The sequence below is a fragment of the Drosophila takahashii genome, chromosome 2R (genome assembly GCF_030179915.1).
Source record: "Drosophila takahashii strain IR98-3 E-12201 chromosome 2R, DtakHiC1v2, whole genome shotgun sequence".
Classification (NCBI taxonomy): domain Eukaryota; kingdom Metazoa; phylum Arthropoda; class Insecta; order Diptera; family Drosophilidae; genus Drosophila; species Drosophila takahashii.
In genome coordinates this window covers 30544051-30564365 of record NC_091679.1, presented here as the reverse complement: position 1 = coordinate 30564365, position 20315 = coordinate 30544051, and the positions used below count along the sequence as shown (strand labels likewise).

General features: G+C 45.1%; 1 protein-coding gene across 1 annotated transcript; it reads right to left on the bottom strand.

Annotated features, from left to right (window-relative positions):
• Nucleotides 1–631: 631 nt before the first annotated feature.
• Drl-2 (Derailed 2) lies at nt 632–15707 on the bottom strand. The gene is made up of 10 exons (XM_017146363.3): nt 15593–15707; nt 11309–11436; nt 11010–11247; nt 10776–10944; nt 10559–10716; nt 10338–10483; nt 2018–2454; nt 1421–1561; nt 1057–1353; nt 632–962 (listed from the first exon to the last, which is right to left on the bottom strand). The coding sequence occupies exons 1-10, from the start codon at nt 15705–15707 to the stop codon at nt 851–853; spliced, it is 1941 nt and encodes a 646-aa protein (XP_017001852.2). The 3' UTR covers nt 632–850.
• Nucleotides 15708–20315: the final 4608 nt, after the last annotated feature.

The following is a 20315-nucleotide window of genomic DNA, read 5'->3' as shown; positions in this document are numbered from 1 at the left end:
AATCAAGGTAAATAAATATATCGCTTTCGTAACAATCTCGAGGACAACAATCGTGAACAAAAGATTCCGCATCCTGTTGTCGCATCTCTCTCCCCCGTTCGATCCTTCGTCCTTTGCTTACACTACACACATTCAATAAAATATGCACATCAATAATTCACATTCATTTATCATGTAAGGTTTGTGTCCGTGTGTGTCTGTGTGTTTCGCTGCTTGTGAGTGTTTGTTATTCAATTGCTAACTACTTAAATGTCAGTTTTATCTAACGTTTAACCCATGGATCCCAGGCGGGAGCCACTTCGTTAGAAAATTGATAGTTGCTCTATTGCTGGGTGAACCTCGCTTGCTATTTGAATTTTGACGTGCTTCGGTATCAAGGGCAGTTAGCTGGTCTAGAATATCACTCATACGCAGTGTGGTACTAGCTTGCAATTTATTCAGAGTGAGTTGCTAATTGTGTTTATGCAGGCATAAAGGGCAGTGAGTTGGTTCTGAGTTGTACCACTCATACGCAGTGTGGCCTTGTATATTCGATGTTTAAATTAAGTGACAGTGTGGCCATTGCTTTTACCCTTTTTTACATGATGTTGGTCGAGACCTTATTATTATTACAACTTATTAATTGAGGTCCACCCCAGTGTACTGTGTGTGTGTGTGTCGGCGTGTTGCTTACGTATCTGAAGTTAGCTGGCTTTCATTGTAATTGGTTTTGCGCCAAACTCTAACAGGTAAATTCACATTTAATCTCACATTTAAAATGCAAAAGTTTCAATTAATTTATATATTGGGCTTCGCTCCGCTTGACTCCGCTTGGATACCACTTGGATCCCCCGTCAGTCCTTCGTCTCGCTTAGATGTACATGCCCAGATCCGCATGGAAGTCCTGCAGATACGAGAGCAGCTGTGAGGGCGTGGGTCGCTGTTTGGCCTCACTGTGCCAGCAGCAGTTCATAACGGTAAAGCTAGGGGTTGATTTTTTGGGTAGAGAGAGTGGAAATGGTATATATTTTTTAGTTTCAGCAACACTTCTTCGCCTTCTACGGGTGCACAACTTACAATTCATCTGGGCAGTTGACGGGCTGCTCTAACCGGAAGCCAGCAGCCAAGTAATTGGTAAGCTCGAATATGTCCACCTCCTCGTGCGGCATCTGGGCCAGGGTGACCAGCTCCCAGTAGGTCACGCCCAAGGCCCACACATCTCCCTGGGTGGCGTACACCCGTTTCTGGAGCGACTCCAGCGATAGCCACTTCAGCGGACGATTCTCGTTGTCGCCCAAACAGTCGTAATCGTCTGGGAAGAGATCGCGGGACAGGGCGCCATCGCAGATCTTAACATACGACTCTTCGTCAAGGCTGCGATTTAGGTAAGCAGATTAGATTTCAGAGTGATAAACAGCTGAAACGGTCAACTAATACTCACTAGCAATTGCGTGTGGCAATGTCCTTGTGGACGATGCCCAACGAGTGCAGATAGGCCAAACCCTTGGTGATGTGCAGCCCAAACTCAACCAGCTGCCGGGTACTTAATGCCGTGCTGGATTCCCTCGACTTTTGCAAGTACCTGATTAGAGAAAGAAATTTGCAAATTGTTTTAAAAGTGATATAAAAATTATAATATGTCTTAGCCTAACTAATAAAGTTATACATATTTGAATTGTTCGAAAATATAATTTTATATACTCTCGGTGAACATCAACCATCTAATTTTTTGGTTTATTAAAAGCTTTGAAAATTTGTAAGATCTTTTAATTTATAGCTATGGAAAATTTAAGTCTCAGGATTAAGTATCTAGAATGTATCTAAAAATGTATAACATTTTCTAAAACAAATATTTTTAATGAAATCCAAAAAAAAAGTATGCTTACTTTTTTGCAGATGCATAAAAAGCAGTTAAAGCCAAAAAAGCTTTTCAAAACATCATTTTTATTAAAACTATTTGAATGGCTTTTTATGTACATCTTACAGTCACTTGCACACCCTCACAATATATCTCATATTCATCTTACTAGTTACTCACATTTTGAGATTGCCCTTGGACGGATAGGGATAGGCGATCTCCGGCGGCCCGGGCAGCTCGGTGTTGGCCAGGAGCGGGGCCAGGATGTGTTGGTGGCTGACGCCGATCAGCAGCGAGGCGTCCTGCAGCAGGCAGGCCACCTGGGTGAGCGAGGCGCCGTCGATGACGGTCTTCACGAGCGCCTCGCAGGACTCGCCCAGCTTGCCGGCGTAGATCCGGCCGAAGGTGCCCTCTCTGACCAGCTCCTCGTAGCTGAGGGCGCCGGGCTGGACGCTGGGAATCCGCCGCAGACGCTGGTTTCCCTTGTCCCCGTGACTGGCCATCGTGATGGTGCTGCCGGTGGGAAGTCCCCCAAACAGACTCAAACTGCCACTGCCGCTGGTGCAATGGCCGTTGCCATTGCTTCGAATGCTCTTGGGTGTCGACAGACTGCAGGCCTGAAAATCAAACGTTGGGAATTAATTAGGTTTAAAGTCGGAACTCTAATATTTCGTATTAATTAGATTTGAATACAAGCTGCTGGCAATAACTGCAAATGTATTCATTTACATGTCATACAAACTGTAATTTAATATTTGCTTTGATTTGGTTGTTGATAACCTGTCGTATTTTATTTCAAACCTGGCCAACCTATAATCATTCTTGCCTAAAACTGCCTAGAAATTAAATTGCACTTTCTCTATTCGCTTTACGTTCACAATTTCAAAAATGTATGTTGATTATAATTAACACACAAAACCAATTAATAATAAATTCGACCATAAATTTATTAACAGGGAATGTGCATGCGGAAAATCGAATTTACATTCAAGGGGTTTCAAGTACGCTTTTAGATGATTTTGAGGCAATATTGCAATCAAGATGGCCACCCTTCAATGCTTCGCAAAGGGGTTTCCGCTCAAGCAAACTGCTCAGTGGCAGGACACTTGAGTGGAGGAAACTGTATAAATTTCCATATTTCCGTACCCCATCTAATTTGGGCCAACTAAGGACCCTTCGCCCGCCGCCCCAAAAAAGGCCAACTGGCGACGACTTTGGCAACAGAAACAGCAATTTCAGCTGCCGGATTTGCATCTTTCAGCTTGCATCCGTTTACCGTTAGTCATGCACTCGGCTGCGCTCCTCCGTTCATCGCTCTCCGTCCTCCGTTCATTCATTTTAATGAATTGAGTTCCGTTTCCGCTCCAAGGCACTCCCACATCTTCGCCATCTTCAGCTATAATTTAGCCCCTCGCTCAGTTGTCTTACAGCATGAATAATTTATTGGCTGGCAAAAAAGCTTTAATTCGCCGAGCATTATGTTTGCACAGCCGCTTTTCTGGGGGGAAGTAGGGGACTTTTCCGTTGCTGGAGCTCAGCTGTAGGAAATTGCGAACTCGTCTTGGGCAAACAAAGTCTGCTGCCAGATAACCAGTACTCCGTTCACCCAACTCAATTCCCCCTCTTGAATTCCAGCCTACGCAGCACATTTATTCCCATAAAACATGAAACAGTTTGCCCAAAAAATAGACAGAAAGAAAGAAACTCGGTCTAATAAACACGAGAGAAATCCGCACAATTCCCTCAGAAATCTGCATAACTGCGGCCGAGTTCAAGTGGATCCATCCAAGTGGCTTTTCCCTGGACACTAAATCTCCATCAGCCAGCAGCAGCAGCAGCAGGTGGATAACGTTTTTATTAAAAACCACCGCTGGCAATATGCGGGAATTATATTATTTGGTGTGGCCTGACAACAGCTCCTGTGAAAGCAGGACAAAAGGACACGACCGCCGGGAGGAAGCCAAACGACACAATTGCAGCACATTCGCAACAGCAGCAGCAGCAGCAACAGCGACAAAAGGCAATAAAAACAATAGTTGGCTGCCTTTTGTTAGTGAATTTCATTTCATTATTGCCTTCATTGCCACTTTCCTGAAGGGGAAGCCCCAACTGCCCGTTTGCGATTCCTGCTGTTTGTCCTTTATTGTATTTGTCGTGCTGCTGCTGTTGGCGGTGCGCTGCTGCTGCTGGCCCACAAAGAAAATTCAATTAAAACGCAACAATATCGCACTCCATCATCAAAGCTGTCCCTTCGGCTGGCCCCTCAAGCCGGGGAGGAGTTAAGGTCCTGTGGCTGCGATTGGTGGGGCGTATCCTGTGCTGAGCCATAAATCCTACAGAATTCGCATGCAAACGGATCCCATTCCCCCATTCAGAGACACAACAACAATTGTCTGCCAGACCTTGAACCTGTCTGCTTACTCTACGGATCCCGTTACATCCTTCGTCCTTTGTTCCTCGGCTTAAATCGCTGGCAGAACATGTGCCTGGTTGCGTTAATGAGCCCCGTTCAAGTGTAATTAGAATTCATTTAATCGGTTTAACATTAAACAGCGGAAGCGCAATTGAAAGGCAGAAGTTTGAGTAGTTATTAATGGTTAATTATTGCACAAAGAGAAATTGTGTGTGAATAGTTAGTTACAGTTTGGAGAACTGTCTTTAAAAGCCTTGATTTTAATATGGTAATGGAAATTAAGTTTATTTGGGGGAGAATCTTATCTAAGTTCTCATGAACAAGCTACATACTTTTATTAAATTCCAAGCCAAAAAATATTTTATTTTTATTATGAGTTTAATTAAACCTACAAATTTAATCCCTTTTAATAAATTTATAGATCAACTTCTAAATACCTAAAATATATTATCTTCAAAAAATTAAAAAGTAGGAGTTGTAAAACACACACTTAACCACAACCACTTTAAAATATTTCAATTTTTGTGCAAAATTATTTGTTACATTTTAAGCTTTATCTGTAGAATGCGTAGTCAGCATCTATCAATCTCTGAATATTTTCAAATACTCAGAAAAAACACTCCAAGTGGCTCTCTAAATAGTTAAATGCCTGAACTCAGTTTCAAATAAAATAATTGTCTACTTCAATGGACTTCTGCTCACTTAACTTTATTGCCTTCAATCGCAGTTGATTGTCATTGAAGTCATACTTGAAATTTTTCCTCTGTGCGAGCAGGCCAATAAATGCGGAAAATATCAGTAAAATTAAAACGAGATTGGGCCAATGTTTATTCCCAATAAACAAGGATGGGGAAAGCGATTTTATAAAGCGCCTCCCCCCGTCAGCTCGAATTGCAAATGGAAATGTTCATTTCAGCTCTCGATATTAAATGCGGATGAGATGTCAAACGAGGAGACATTATTGCTTGGCTTTTCATTTGAAATTCGGAATGGCCAATAAGACCGAAAATAGCTGCCAATTGATGGTGACCCCACCCAATTTTTGATCATGATACGGCTGCTGGTAAATTATTGGCTGGGGGTGGGGAATGTGGGTAGTGAATTTTGAAACTGAAATTTCAGCTGGTCGTCAAGGATACAGGATGGGTCGTTGTCGTTTGAGAGCAGGTTCTGCAGCTGCTGCTGCTGTTTGGTTGTTGTGACATTTCTAATGACAACAAGGGTGTGGGAGAGGGGGTGGGGTTTCCTGGGGGTTGGCCTGCCAGTGACGTAAGCACAAACAACGAAACACATACGACTTGACAGGCGTCTGATTTGCTTATGTCACTTGCAGCTCTACGGCTGCCCGCAGAAACAACAACCGCAACCATCGTCACCGCCCCCTGCCACGCCCCCTTCGGGCCCCCAAAATCTCGCACGGCTTGTAATTAAAAACGCTTGATGACAATTTTGCCAGAACGACGCCCGTCAGCACGTCACTTGCCGGCAAAGCGAAACTGCAGCCCAACTTTTTGGCAACAACAGAGGGAAAAAGAGCACAACATTTTCACACAATTTTCCAACACCGCACAGTGGGGCGGGTGGGTGTAAATATTTTAATGAAGTCTCACCGCTGCAACTTTCGAGTCGGGCAACCTCTAACAAAATTCTGTGGGAAAGTTCTGTTTTGGTACACGACGAGAGAAGCGGAAAAGTGGAGTCTGTTATAAATTAATTAATTTCAACTTAAGAAATATACACTCTTTAAAGATTATTGATATTAATGATTCAGCATAAAATAATAAATGTCACATTAAATTACTTTGCTAATAAAACTTCTTCTGTGTGTATTTACTGTCTAATCTTCGATTATAATTCAGTATAATTATCAGATAATTTTCTTTCTTGTAATGTGAAAAGTAATACTTTTTAGTTAAAATCATATTTTTTGTGTAGACGGCTATACGCTTTTCTTCTGTAAGTCACAAATTTAATTAAGTTTCCTTATTATTTTCTATTTAATAAAAATTATTTCCAACCCACTGTGCCAAAAAATTGTTGACACAAAATGAAACTATGCAAATTGCTGATGCTGTTGCAAATATTCCGCCCTTGCCGCACCAGCAATGAGTTTTACTTTAGCCAGACAATGGCAGCATTTTGAACGCATCACGCATACGACCTGTCGCCTTGTCCTAATAAGCCATGGCAGTGAAGTGGAACCAGATGAAAAGCCGGCTGCCAGGTGGAGCTGACAGAGCGAGCTGCTCGCCGTTGGCTCAATTATATTTCAATTTACCTGACAACAGGTCCTGTGCCATTTCCCCCATTCTGCCATTTTGCAATGTGAAAAAGCCTTTAATCAAAGTGGAAAGCCTCTCCGTCTGACTTTTCCCTTGGACTTTTTTTTGGGCCAACTAACTGAACTCTCATTATTTTGGCATTTCCATGGTCGTTGCTGCCAGGACAAACTGTGTGTGCCTTCTAATTTGCCGGGGCCGACTAATTTGAATTTCGTTTGATTTATGCCTGATCGATTTGGCTATGGTCGACCCCCCTTTGCCGCACTTTGCCTTCCTTTGATGCATGGCATTTTGATGAGTCGACCTCGTTAGGCCCGGCGTTTAATAAGCGTTTTTGGGGCCAGCCAAAAAGGTTCTTTCGGTTAATGCATAATTGAAGAGGGAAGATGTCGGATGGCCTCGGCTTTACGGGCTTCTAATTAAAGGTGGCGCATACTTAACCAAAGTCGCCGCTTACACGCACTTAATCACGCATAATTGCCTTTCAATTAGCCTTTGCGTGTCCGGGCCACGCCCCCAAGGTACTCACCTGTGCGGCTGCCCCCTTCCATTAACCATTTCAACCACCCCCTCGCCACCCACCTTCGATTCAGCATTTAATAATGCGGTTGCACAATTTACATATGTTCCACACGGATTTCCATTGATTTTCTCGGTTTGTTGAGTTTGCAAAATGTGAAATGTAAATGAAATCGCAGCAGTTTTGACCAGTTCGTTGCTCCCCAAGAAAGGCACTTAAGCGACCAGTGGACCGACTGTCAATTAAAGCTACGTACAAGCATTTTAATGGGTAAATCTTGTTCTCTAATTTCGCTTCGAACGATTTCCATGTTGCGTCAACGCAAAAAGTGAACTAAAGTGCAGTGGGTGATGGCCAGCGCCTCGAACGAAAGGGGGCAAATCCCTGGTCCTTGGACCACAAAGGAAAAATCGGAACAAAGGAAACATCCGCCACTTCCGTTTGTCTCTCCTGCGGCTGACAGGAAGCAATCAATATAGTGTAATGCCAGACAAAAGCATCCGCCGCAGTTTGCCGACCGAAGGGGAATCCCCGGCGGATGGCTGAGAGTTGAGCGACTTGAAAAAATATCGACCGCCGGCTGGGTAATTTGTCAACCTTTGGCGACGGCTTTTGTTCGGCGGCTTAACCCCTTGGATTCGTCACCTGGCTGGTCACATACCATGTCGCCTATTAACTGTCTCTTTAAGGGCCCTAACTTTTTTTGTTACCTCCCCCTCCACACAAAGTTTTTTCACCAATGTAAGTAATGCCTTTTAATCAAATGGAACAACAGTGGTAAATCCATTAACGGAGGACGTGTCGCAGACTTCAACTAGGGGAGTAGTACTCCCCAGTCCCAGAGATAGCTCCCCTCTAGTATATTCTAGCACCACCCCCATGGAGCTTTCTCCCCTGCTGAGCAGGTTGATTTACAAATTTCTTTAATGGGGCGCCAACAACATTTTTAATTAGCACCTGTTCCTGCTGTTGCTCAGGTTAGTCTGCCATTTGTCGATCCAGTAATCTCCATAAAACAGGAGGACATGCTCGCAGCTCCATGGAAATTAATATCCAACTTTTCCTTGCTCCTCAGTACGGCGAGTACGCCCCAGCACTTCGACAACTTTCTCCCTAATGATGCCATTCAAATGCGTGGCACGATGTTCTTGGCTTCTGTTTAACCCATTACAGCCTTACTGGGTTCCTTTCGTCCTGATTCCGCTGTTTGCTCTTCTTTTGCCAGCTGATCCAATATACTAATGCCTCTGTATGAATTCCGTTTCCATGGTTGTTGGATCTCCTGCAAATGGAGCATCCCCCTTGGAATTTGCCTCCTGTTGTTGCTGCTGCAATAATATTTTGCAAGTGTTTCTAAACAAGCACAAAGTCATGTTTCAACAGCTGTAGTCTGGTTTCTGCTCGCTGCTGTTTTTATTGTTATGTGCCACTACTTCCCCCTAGCCAACCCTCCCAACCCACCCCCTTTCCAGCCCCATTGTTATGGCCTTCACTGTTACTGCTTTTTGCTAAACTTTCGCTGCACATTAAAGCAAGTTGGCCGACGTTTATAGACTGATTTAATAGAATTAAAAGGGGGAGGGGGTTGGCTCCCCTCACAAATGAGATATTTCCACACAAATGAACAGAGCCAGACTGCGGATGTGTGTGTGGGTGCGTGGAGTATCTGTGTGCAATTGGATATAATTGTTTGACTAAATGAGTGCGTTCGCCTCTCGTTTGTGCCCCCAAAATGTGCCATACTTGGCTTAGCGCTCACACATGGCCAAAAAGAGGGGGAAGGGGAGTGCTTCGGGTCCAAAGGATCCTTTTGGATGGGGAGCTGAACAGCACGGAACAACAATAATTATGGCAAGCACTCTCAAACTCCAACCGCATCCCCATCTCCATAACCACTTCGCATCCGACAGCATCTCCACTACGATTTCGGTGGAAATGGGGGGTATATGTATATAGATAGAACCAAACTAAGGGGAAAGGGGGAATTCATTTAATTCCCAGTCGTCTGCTTCGATGCGTGCATCCTTCCACTAGATAGAGCGAATCCGAATGGATATGACTCTTGGCATTGTGTGTGGCCCGATAGCCATGTAAGTGAGGGGAGGAACCATCTGCAATCGGAGGCTGTTCTCGTAATGAGAATGGAATTGAAGTCTAAACAAACAGAAATCGCTGGGCAAACAGCAGCAGGATCAGGCCAAAAGAAAAGCTTTAAGCCGAGCACATAAAAATCCCCTCGAGTCCCCATGGAAATTGAATATTTAATTATGCGTCGATGGAAATTGCGTTAGAACTTGGTGACGAAAATGGCCTAGACATCATGATGTCGGGGATGTCAGTGGATGGAGTACGACTAGAAAAATGCCAGAGTCTCTGGGTCTCAGGAATGTTTACAAGGACAACAATTGAAAGAGGCTGCTAAATAATTTATTCCAATTTGGCAGAGATTTCCACAACACCAAGAAGTTAACTAGGCCCAAAAGAAATGCTAATGTGCTTCCCTCCAGGGGGAGTTGCTTTTAAAGAGGAGACATCAAGCCTCAAGTTGATGGAAAATAATCGAAATGTTGTGAAGGGAACCCTAATGGATTTGGTTCATTCTGTGGTTAGTTTGGATTAAGTTTACTAATTTTCGACCAGGGGCTATGAAATTCACTGGATTGGAAACAAAGCTAAGATAAACAGGGCCAGACTGTCTGCGTCTGCCTCACTGGAGCACCTTTCGCTTATCTAGGCGGACATTCCACCTCCTTCCTCCGAAGAGACTCACATCATTTGCCTCTCGAGGCACTGGGTTTGTGTGTCGCCTTCACCTTCGCCCACTTTGCACCTGCCACATGAAGTACGTGAGCGCCACACGAAAGTTTCCCCTTCCGAAATCAGACCCAGACATCCTTGAGGGGGTGAGCGGGAGGCCAAAGCCGCATATTTATGAATGGCTCTTGTTTCGAGTTTAACGCACTACGGGAGCTTTATCAGCTCGTAAATATAAATTAGAATTTAATTTTTATCGTCGAGGAAAGGTGGCTTGTGGATGGAGGGTCCTCCGCCTGGGGAGCAATCGAGTGGTGCTCGGCACAAATTAGAGGGTAGTCCTGGCAACGGCGAAATCAGAAAGGAGAGTCTGCTTCAAGGGTATTTCCATTTCCATTTGCGCCCGCCACGTGTCGTAATATATCAAAGGCTTTGATTCCGCAGTGGAACCCAGTCCGGGCCCCATTTCGAATCCAATCAAGCCCCTGGGAAAGGTGATAGTGGACTAGATAGTGGAATCACGGCACTCACCTGGGTCAGTTGCGAGGAGGCGTAGTAGGAAATCCTCGAGGGACAGATCGACTCTGGCTTTGAGTAAATCGTCTCTGCGGCCTGTTCGAGGTTCATGGGCAGCAGGGCGGTGGCATAGGGGGTGGGGATGGGTGAGCTCCTGAAGCCTGTGGATTGATTGGGGGATTCCCCGGATTGGAGGTCATCATCCCAAATGGGCAATGGGTGGGTAATGAACTTACGGTCGAATATGCTGCACGACTTCTTGCTGTCCGCCGGGTATTTGTTGAGGCTGGCTATGGTAGCATAGGACCCCGTGGAACTCGGTGGTCTTCCCAGGGGATCCAGTCGGATGAACACGTTCTGGTGGCTGCCATAAGCTGCGGTGGTGAAACTGGTGCTAAAAACGGGGTAGAGTGTTAATGGTTTTATGGGGGAGGGTGGATGTTTATAACTCACTGTAGCGAATCCTGTCGAAGCTGTTTGCGCGCCCTCACATACATCATGCTGGCCACCAGTCCCACGGCCAAAACCAAACCCAAAGCACAGGCGGCGGCACTCAGCAGGGCGGGTCCTTGCGAGGGGGCGTGGGCGGGGGCGGGCGATTGATTGGGCTCAGGTGAGATGCCTACGAAACGGAATTCCGATGAGTGATGGATAAGTGGGTGTGTATGTGACTGCGATGAAACCCACCTTTCGCGCAGATCTTGTTGCGCTTGAAGTGCAGCCGGGTGTCGTTGAAGCGGGGAGGAGCCCGCACCACCATGTTGACATTGACGGGCATCTGCAGGCTCGCATTTCCGGTGCAGGGCAGGTAGACCAGGAAGGACTCGATCTCTTGCGGCACCAGGCCCTTGTGCGGAATGCTCAGCGTGGGCGTGCCCAGTGCCTCCTGGTCGGTGTTGTACTCGATACTCATTTCGTACGGCAGCTGTATGGAATGCAATGGTTAATCATCGGAGGTCCTTGGACGCTAACATCGGGTATCTCACCGGATAGGCGATGAGACTTTGCCAGGAGAACTCCAGTTCATGGACATCCGCGGGCACTGGAACGGTGAAGTGCATCGCGTATGTGTTGATGGCTCCCTCGTGCACATAGAACAGGTCCGCCTCGAGTCCTGCGGGAATGGAATGGAGAACCAACAGGATGCGAGGTGAGAGTGGTTGCACAGGATGCACTGCAGACGCAAAGCGAAAGTTTCCCCGCAATTTGCCGGGCCACACCCACTCCATTAGAGAAGCTCGTTCCTCCTGCTGAGCAAACTTTGTGCATTTGCTGTTTACACTCCCCTCGAGCGTTTCTCTCTGGCATTTCTGCCATAAAGCGGAAATTGATTTTCTCCAGGGGAGGGGAAGGAGGGAGGGGAGACACGAGGTGACAATGCTGGTGGGTAAACAAAACCCAAGACACAATAATAATCGAAATCGAATCCGTCACCAGCAGGCGACGATGCAGGGAGTGTCTCGAGTTCTCCTTCAGGACGAGGAGCAAGTGAAATGAGGAGCGACAGGCGTCCTGGGAGAAGGGATATTAAAAGGTGTCAACTGCGACTGTATTGGCGGGTTCAAAAGTCCTGGAGTCCTGATCTTTCCCACTCCCCATTCAAACCCCCCACCCGCTGGCATTGAAAGACGAGCTGCTTGAGTTAAAACGACGTGAAATTAAATTTCTTCATCCGCTTTTATTGTTGCTCTTCCTATTTCTATTCGCTCGCCCACTTCTCTGGGGGGTGTATTATTTACTCCACGGGATCAGGCCAAGTTCGCTATTCACCCAAAGTAAAAGGAGTGGGAACCGAGTGGAATCCTGGATGTTTACCCTCTTCGAGTTCGAGCTGCTGCTGCTTGTTCTTCCTCAGACTCCGCCGGATGTTGAATGTAGCAATTCCGCTTCCGGCGGACCGAGTGGGGGGATGATTGGAGGAAGGCAGGAGGAAAGCCCCTGCATTTAGGATAGAACAAAGCGCTCGCTAGCTGCTTAAAACAATTTTAAATCCAATTACAGAACAAGAAAAGCATTTTTCGTTAGGTTTCATCCAGCTCTCAGCTTCATCTACATCTTCAGACTGTTTCCCTCTACCAGCTCAGTTTTCTATGCGTTTTCCACTTCCCATTTCCATTCCTGGTTTGTTTTTCAGTCCCAAATTGCTTTGCTCCCCGTCGCGTTTTCAGCCTGGCTTCCAGACTCGGCCAAGTGCACCTTCACAGCGTCCCAAACAACCTGCTGCCATACGAAATTGCTATGAGCTAGTGGGAAAACACAAACATAACCCCAAAGTGCTTTCCATCAAATATGCACAAACACGGGAAAAGGACAATGTTCACCTGCCTTTCAGTCCTTTCCCTTTTTTGTCATCTATGCCAAGGGAAGTTTTAGTAAAGCCATTTGAATAAGTGACTGCCGCAATTAATTCACTTCTGATTTCAGAGATGTCGCAAGTGTTCAATTTAACCCTTGTAATTCCTGTCACCTCGATTGGCTTCACTGGGGAGCTCAATCCTGAACTGCACTTTAAGCAGCATCAATTGGCATGTTCACCGCCTGCACAAGTTCATCCTGCTGCTGGCTGGGATATCTCCTGAATCCCCCTTAAGTCCCCTTCCCTGCAAGTGTCAAACTTTGCTCGTCTTTCATATCACGGTGCCGCCAACTTTGCCTGCGAAAGTTTCACCGCGCTTATGGAGACCCTCCTTTCTTCTAGATTTCCCTTTCTCAAGACTCCTTCTTCTATGGTAATACCTCCTCAACTTGCCTTCCCTCCCTGGTCGTAATTATAATTCCTGCAATTGCGATTGTCTGAATGACTCCGCCGCACACACGTGACGCTGCGACCGCAACTCATAATCTTATGGAGGGGGTACATGTGTTTCCAGGGGTGGAGGAGAAAGGGGGTGCGTGTTTTCAGCTCTCGCATTGCCAACAAAGAGGAGGCGCTATTTGCATAAGAGATTAAGAGGATAATTAGTGTCATTAGTTTGGACGGTGCACTCCACCCCTGAAATCCTCCTCTTCCGATCTCTGGGGAGTGCAGTTTCACCTCGTCGCTGATTAAGGACGATACTGCTAATTGACCTATGAATCTGAGATGAGAAGTGCTCGTTCAATTGGCACAGTTTCTGATTTCCCCTTTCCTATTTCTTCACCAATTTAAGAGCAATAAAGATGGATTCCAGATGCCAAACCACCCTGGAAAAGAAACATCTCCAGGGGAGAGTATATTAATGTGGGGATTTTTCAACTGTTTTCTATTCATTAAAAATAATTTTCTTTTGCATTAACTTTTCATTTGCAGGGAAATTGTGAGCTCACCCGCCGAAGGTTGTGGTCCACCCTGAGGGTGGGGCAGATGGAAGCTGGTCCGAAGGGCGCAGAAATGGGATCGGGTGGCAAAGAAAAAGTGTGCACATCAAAGCGAAACTTGTTGAAATTGCATTTTTACGCACCCTTGAACAGGAAAGTCTTCAGCGGAAGGAGGGGGAGGGGGCGGAAGGGGGAGTGGCAACGGGGAAAAGGTTCGTTGCTGGGACAACACATCCAAATTGAACTCAGAGGCGGAAAATCTCCAACAAAAGCGCAGAAAATATTTAATTTTATTGCCGTCGACACTTCATTGAGAAAATTTTCTGGTGTTTATGGAAAGGCAAAGTTCAGGGATTCGTCGGTGACAATTGAGACGAATTGAGAAGAAGGCTATGAACTTTGTTTACTCTTCTACAAAAAGAAGTCGAAAAGTGCATAACAATTTGTCGGTAGATAAATCGTATTAAAATATAGGGAAATGCAGCAAAGAATCATATGGAAGTGGAACTAGTTCGTGCATCCGTGAAGAGATTTCCACATGAAGAAACTCCCATGGAAACCGAAAGGCAGTGGAGGATGAAAGGGAAATGAGGTGGAAGTCTAGGAAAAATCATGCACAGGAATTTTTCATCGGGGGTGTGAGAAATAAGGGGAGGATGAGGGTCAGTTTGTTTGATTTCATGCTGCTTGTTAATTTTCAAATCGGAACAACTCAGAGGGTGGCAGTCATCACAAAAAACGGGGCGAAATCCACCAGGGGTGTTAACTGGTCGTTAGAAACATAACGAGCTTTTAGAAGTGGATGGAGGAAACCTGAGAGGAAGCTCAAAGGAAAATCTGCCAGTGGAGCCAGGGAAATGGCGAGGAGCAACAAACAAAGTGGAAACATCTTTTAAAATGTCGCTAATGAAATCCGATTTGCATGGGGGTAAATAGTTGAAAGCGCAGGAAAAGTGACGATGATGGTTGCTTATAAAGTGCAATTGCCAGCAAAGAGCCCACTTGCCCCATTGATCCAGAACCAGAATGCATTTGAATGCCTTAAAGGCGAGGGAGATAGATGGGAATAATTGGATGCATTTCATCCATCAATCTGTCATCCATCTGATACGACTGCGGATTATATTTACGCCATCAGCTAATTGAAGTGCCCTGATTTGGCAACTAGGAAACGAAACGAAGCATAATGAGATGGAAGCATTTATGCTCCAATTACAGCTAAGTGCCGGAAAATGCTGTGACCAGCTAAGCGACGAGTGATGGAGTAGCGACCGCCAACTAGGCCAGTTTTCCATTTCCCCGACATCGGAGTTCCCTTCCCTCCTGAACTCCCATTTCTGAGATCCATTAATCAACCTGAGGAGCAGGAAAATCGCGAGCCAAACGACAAGCACGAGGCCATTCCGCCTTGGCACGTCTATGAAATCCGTGTAGCTCCCACTAGGAGGAGGTTGGGTTGGGCTGGGGAACTTGGCCTTGGCTCGATCTGGAGCCGGCGCCATCAATAACAAGAATTCGCGTGGAGCAACAAACGGAAAAACAAGAAAACAAACAAGGAGAACATGTAGAGCGGAGGGGGTGTAAAGGAAATGTTCGAGGGAAGTGGAAAATGGGGAGGTGAAAGCTACTTGCAGCTGTCAGCGAGGTGAAGGTGGATGGTTTAGGCCGAAAGGAAATCGATTTGTGTGCGATTTGTTTTGGTTTCGCCCCACTAAGTATCCCCACATTATTCCACCTCCCCTTTGTTACCAACCTATCCTTAATGGTCAACTATAATTTCGGAACTATTAATGACTGTGACATGGTCGCCGACTTCGGGGATTGTTTGTGTTTTCGTGTTTGGGGATCAATGAATTTGTCCTGTCGCACTTTGGCCTCCAACTATTAATCATAGACCCTGGTGGAGTGGGTGTGTCAGTCCCCAATCGAAGTTTCATTAATGGATTAAGAACCGGAAACGGAACTGGACTTACCCATCAGTTTCATCACCTCGTGGTGGCTGATGAAAATGTTCAGATAGCCGCTGACCGAATTGGAAAACGCCAGGCACAAAAGTAGGATTGGGAGGGGATGTTGGAGGAGTCCCATGGTGGAGTTTGTTTTGTTTAGAGGGTGCGAGGAGTCAATAGAATGTCAGAGCATGTGTCGCCGCAAGTGGCGAACATTTCCCCAGCTTCTTCTCGTCCTGCTCCCTTTTCCGGTGCCTCCCCTTTGACAGCCAATCTCACTGTGCTTCCATTGATGCGTAGCTTTGGGGGTGGAGTTTTCCGTGGTGAAGTTTTCCTGGTGCTGACTCTAATTCGGCTGCCAGTTGCTGCTGTTTTGGGTGACGGTTGTCAGTTGCTGGTGCCACAAACACAGGAATCAGAAAGGGATCCCAATCTCTCGAATGAGCGTTAAAATCAAATTCCAACTGCTGCTAACTGTTCCGGTGGAAAGTGGAAAGTGGGAACGGTCTGTCTGCCGAATTTGGGAACTTTTCAGCCTCGGCTTCCGCTGGCTGCTCCTCTTTTTCCCACTTCTGCAGTCTCTTTCAGACCAACTTTTCCGGTTTTGTTTTGCTGCGGTTGCTGTTGGCCTCCTCCGCTGCCTTTTTGCATCAGTGTGTCCAAATTTGGCCCAGACTGAGTTTGGTTGGCTTTTATTGGCTGAGCTCCTGTCAACTGGTCCTGCTTTCCTCTTTTCCCGAGTTGTTTTGTGGCTATCGCCTGTCACTCTGTTCACTTCTCTGCTGCTGGTCACTCCATACTCCTTTCTCCTCCTCGGTTCTATCTATCACCTTTCTCCACCAGAACTTCCTTCTATTCTTCCTCGTTAAAGTTGGGTTCCTGTTGAATAGAAAGTGATTTAGTTTAGAGCAAATCAGACTGCAGAAAAAAGATAGAAGTTGACAAAAGGAAGATGCGTTTATGGGGAGGGGATTTCCTCAATCGTAAGACTTTTGTTTAGGGAATGAGAATCTGTATATGTGGTGATGTGTGGTTCAGTGGTGCAAACAATTTGTAAAAGCAAAATAAAAAGTTTATTCCTTGCAAAAGTAATTAGAAAGTTGCAAAAAGATTAACAGCTTAGGGGTTCCAAACAAGATCCATCCCAACATTTCCTAAAGTGACTTACTCACATATGAGTTGGTGGTTGAAAATCGCTGGTGCTTTAATAAATTTGAGGTAATATTTATGTGTTTGTTTGGCATAAATTATGAAGTGGAAAAGGGAACAACTTTTGGCTTTCGAAATGTTTGTGGTTTAAGTGGTTCAGGTGGTTTACCCCCCTTGCTCATTGTTGTTTGGTCTACGTGTTTATTCAGCTGCTCCTTCCTCCTTTCCCTTTATCCTTGCTGGTTGCGTGTGCAGGTAACCCGAATGGAATGCCAACTGCACTGGGGGAGGTGGGTGGGTCCAAGTGCAAGGGGAGGTGGGTGACTAAGGGGGAGATCGTGGGCATGGCAATGGAACCGGGACAGTCGAGTGCTCCCGAAATGAAATTGTTGCCAAGAAGCAACCAAAACTGCTTCTATCCCCATGGTAAACTCATTCTGCACTTGGCTCTTGCTTTTTTCCGCTTTTCCCATTTTCTGGCCGCAATAAAAATCGAAATCAGAAAAGTTTGTTGCCTCCATTTTCCGATTTCTCTTTTTCGGCGTTAAAACATTTTTGGAATTTTAAAGTTTCGCCAACATAAGATAGTTTTCCAGAAGCAGCTCCCGAGTTAAGCCAAAGAATGTTGCGGTCTTTTTAATTAAACTTATCTGCGCCCAAAAGAACGCCGCGGGATGGTGAGTCACTTGATTAAGGACCAGATCATCAGCACAGCCCCATCATCATCACCTTTATCATCATGAAAAGCAGCCAAAGGAGCAGAAGCAGTCGCATCTGCAAAAGGGAACACGGGAATCCTTGGGCATTCGAAGTCATTCAGCGAGTGCATTAATAATTCAAAAGACAAATAAACGAAGGGAATGTGTGTCTTTGGTTGTGTGTTTTTCCGAGTGGAAGTCTCTGTAACTGATTTAAATGGAGCAGCAGACAAGCACTGGGCTGACTGCACTTCCTGGAGCGGAGTTACAACCATCCCCCACTGAAGTCATCATCTTAGTCGATAGCATATTAACTACATCAGCTCAATCATAATCAAGGAGGGGAGGAAACTTGGAGGAAGTAAGTTTCCTCGGAGCTTTTTCCGCTTAGTCACACGCATCATCTGTCAGTCTGCCACGCCTTCAGAACCTTCGAGCTCCTGCTCCTCCGGCAAGTGACAAATTGAGCATTGCCGTTGTTTCTGGATCCCACAGGATGGGCCATGAAAGGAAGAACTTTTCAATTACTCGGGGGAAAATCCGACGGAGAAGTCGGAGCAGTAATGAATAATAATCTTTGCCGCTGCCAGCATCATTCTGCCCCAGCTAATATTTATCGATGTGTATTATTTTCCGCCCCCCGAGTTCGGCATAGATTGAAAAGGCTTTCGCGTTGGTGGGACGGGGGAACTGGGAACTGGGGCCTCGGGCTCCTCCCGGCTCGTTTCAATTATAAAATGGCTTTCGCTTCTAATTGAATCGTGAGCTGGAGTCGGGGGCTGAGTTAATATTTTATTTCCACCGATTGCTCCTTCTCTTCTCCGTCTTCCTGAGCTCTGTTTGCTTAGCGTTTCCAGTTCCTCGGTTCCTCCCCGACCGTAAATGCCCTGTCGTGGTTTTAGCCCCCTCCCCCATTTCCCATTTCCCAGCTCACAATCCCAATCCCATTTGTTGTTGCTTGGGCTGGGAAAACAGCCGCGGGCTCTTCCGAGTAGCAACCAAACTGGCATTTCCCATTCTTCTAGCTAACTGATGATAAACAACCGAATGCGGCAGGATATCCATCTCCTTGGCTATTAAAACTCCGATGGAATCTATTTCGGCTAACAAAAACAAAAACAAATTTCGCATTCGAGTAATACGAGTGGCCGAAATTCAGAGAACCGAAACGCAAAGTTAGTTTCGCCCCCGGCATTGACTGGGCACAAAATGAGAATAGTTTCTGTGCCCCTAAAACAAAATATCGAATTTCGTTCGTTGTCATCCCTGTGGCCATTCTCATTAACTTTCAACGACTAACAACACTAAAACCAAAGTTAAATGCTTAAAACTTTTTTGTTATTTTAGGAAAATATTATTTTGATACACATCTTTAAAGAGTTCGGAAAAGTATAAATGCCAATTTTTTGTGTTTATTAATCGAAATGTAGAAGAAATTTTTCAAATCGAACCATTCAATCAAAAGTTCTGAGCAAATAATGGAATTCAACCAGTGCAAGCAGTCACTTTGCATAGCTGTAATTGTAATAATTACTAATTTATATTTTTAATACATAAATTAAATAATTTTGTACTATTAACTTTTAAATAAATAAAAATACCTTTTAGAAAACCTTTTTTTTTGTTTAGCAAACATTATTGTTTGAGTGCATAGGCGTCGATCTCTTTAATTTGGCGGGGTGAATAAACACCCGACAACACCGAGCCCGAAGCTCATTAAATTGGCGTAAATATTTGAAAATGGACTCCGGGTGGAGAATGGACTACGCAACACAATGCGAAATTTTCGCGCTGACCGGACAAATTGTTGCCCATAAATTTTGATAACTGATTAAAAGTAACGAGCGACAGTTTGCCATGTTTACCTGGCATTACCTGGGCATTGTTGTATATTTAATGTCGAATTGTTGGCGAATGTTGTACCAACAATTGGGCATTGGATTGCACCGCCCCCCCCAGTTCCCGAATGTCCTGCCCGAAAAGTCCCGGGCCTAATGTCCAAAATGTTCGCCGGACTGGCTAATTTGTGCAGGCAATTAATTTACATTACGGCAGGGGACGGCGGGCGGCGGGGAAAAGGTCGGCTCGATTTGTTCCATTTTGTTTCATTTTGTCGCTACGCTCCACTGGAGCTAACGATTTCCAGCCGAACATGTGTAGTAAATATATTTATCCAAAATACCAGGACCCCTAATGAAAGACATTCATGTTTGCGGCGGAATTGGGTCGATTTCGCATTAGTGCCTGGCCTCGCCGAGCAATTAAATTCACAATTTGTGCGATTTCGGATGATGACAGTTGCCACTTAATGTGGGGCTTTCCTAATTACAAACAGTTTCGAAATTACTTTCGTAATTATTGTCCCCATAAACAAGGAAAATAATTGATCTTTAAATTCCAAAAGGGCCATTTGAGTCGAATTAAACCATACAGACGGTTTTTATTTATGTCAAATTTCAAACAATGTGATGTGGTTAATTATTTCTCTTAATTAAGTAAAGTGTTACACTTTAATAACAGGGAAATTCGAACTGAATGCAATTTTTTAATAAGTCGGTACACAAGAATTTACAAAAGCAAAGTGAAAACCACATTCAATTGTCATATTTTCGTAATTATTAATCTTGCACAGGTACTATAGTTTCAATCAGAGTTTTTAACACAGTGAGGGGACGTTTCCGAACCCACAAAGCATAGAAATACATATGTAACGGGAGTTATTGCCGATATACGGCCGCAAATGTTGGGAAAAGTCATCGAAAATTGGACGTCCAGATTGGACTACATCCAAGCCAGCCGTGGCGGTCATATGCCAGAAATCATATAAAAAATGTAATGCCACAAAATTATCATTCGAATAAAAAAAAATTCATGTCAATCGAATAATCCATCGTTGTTTT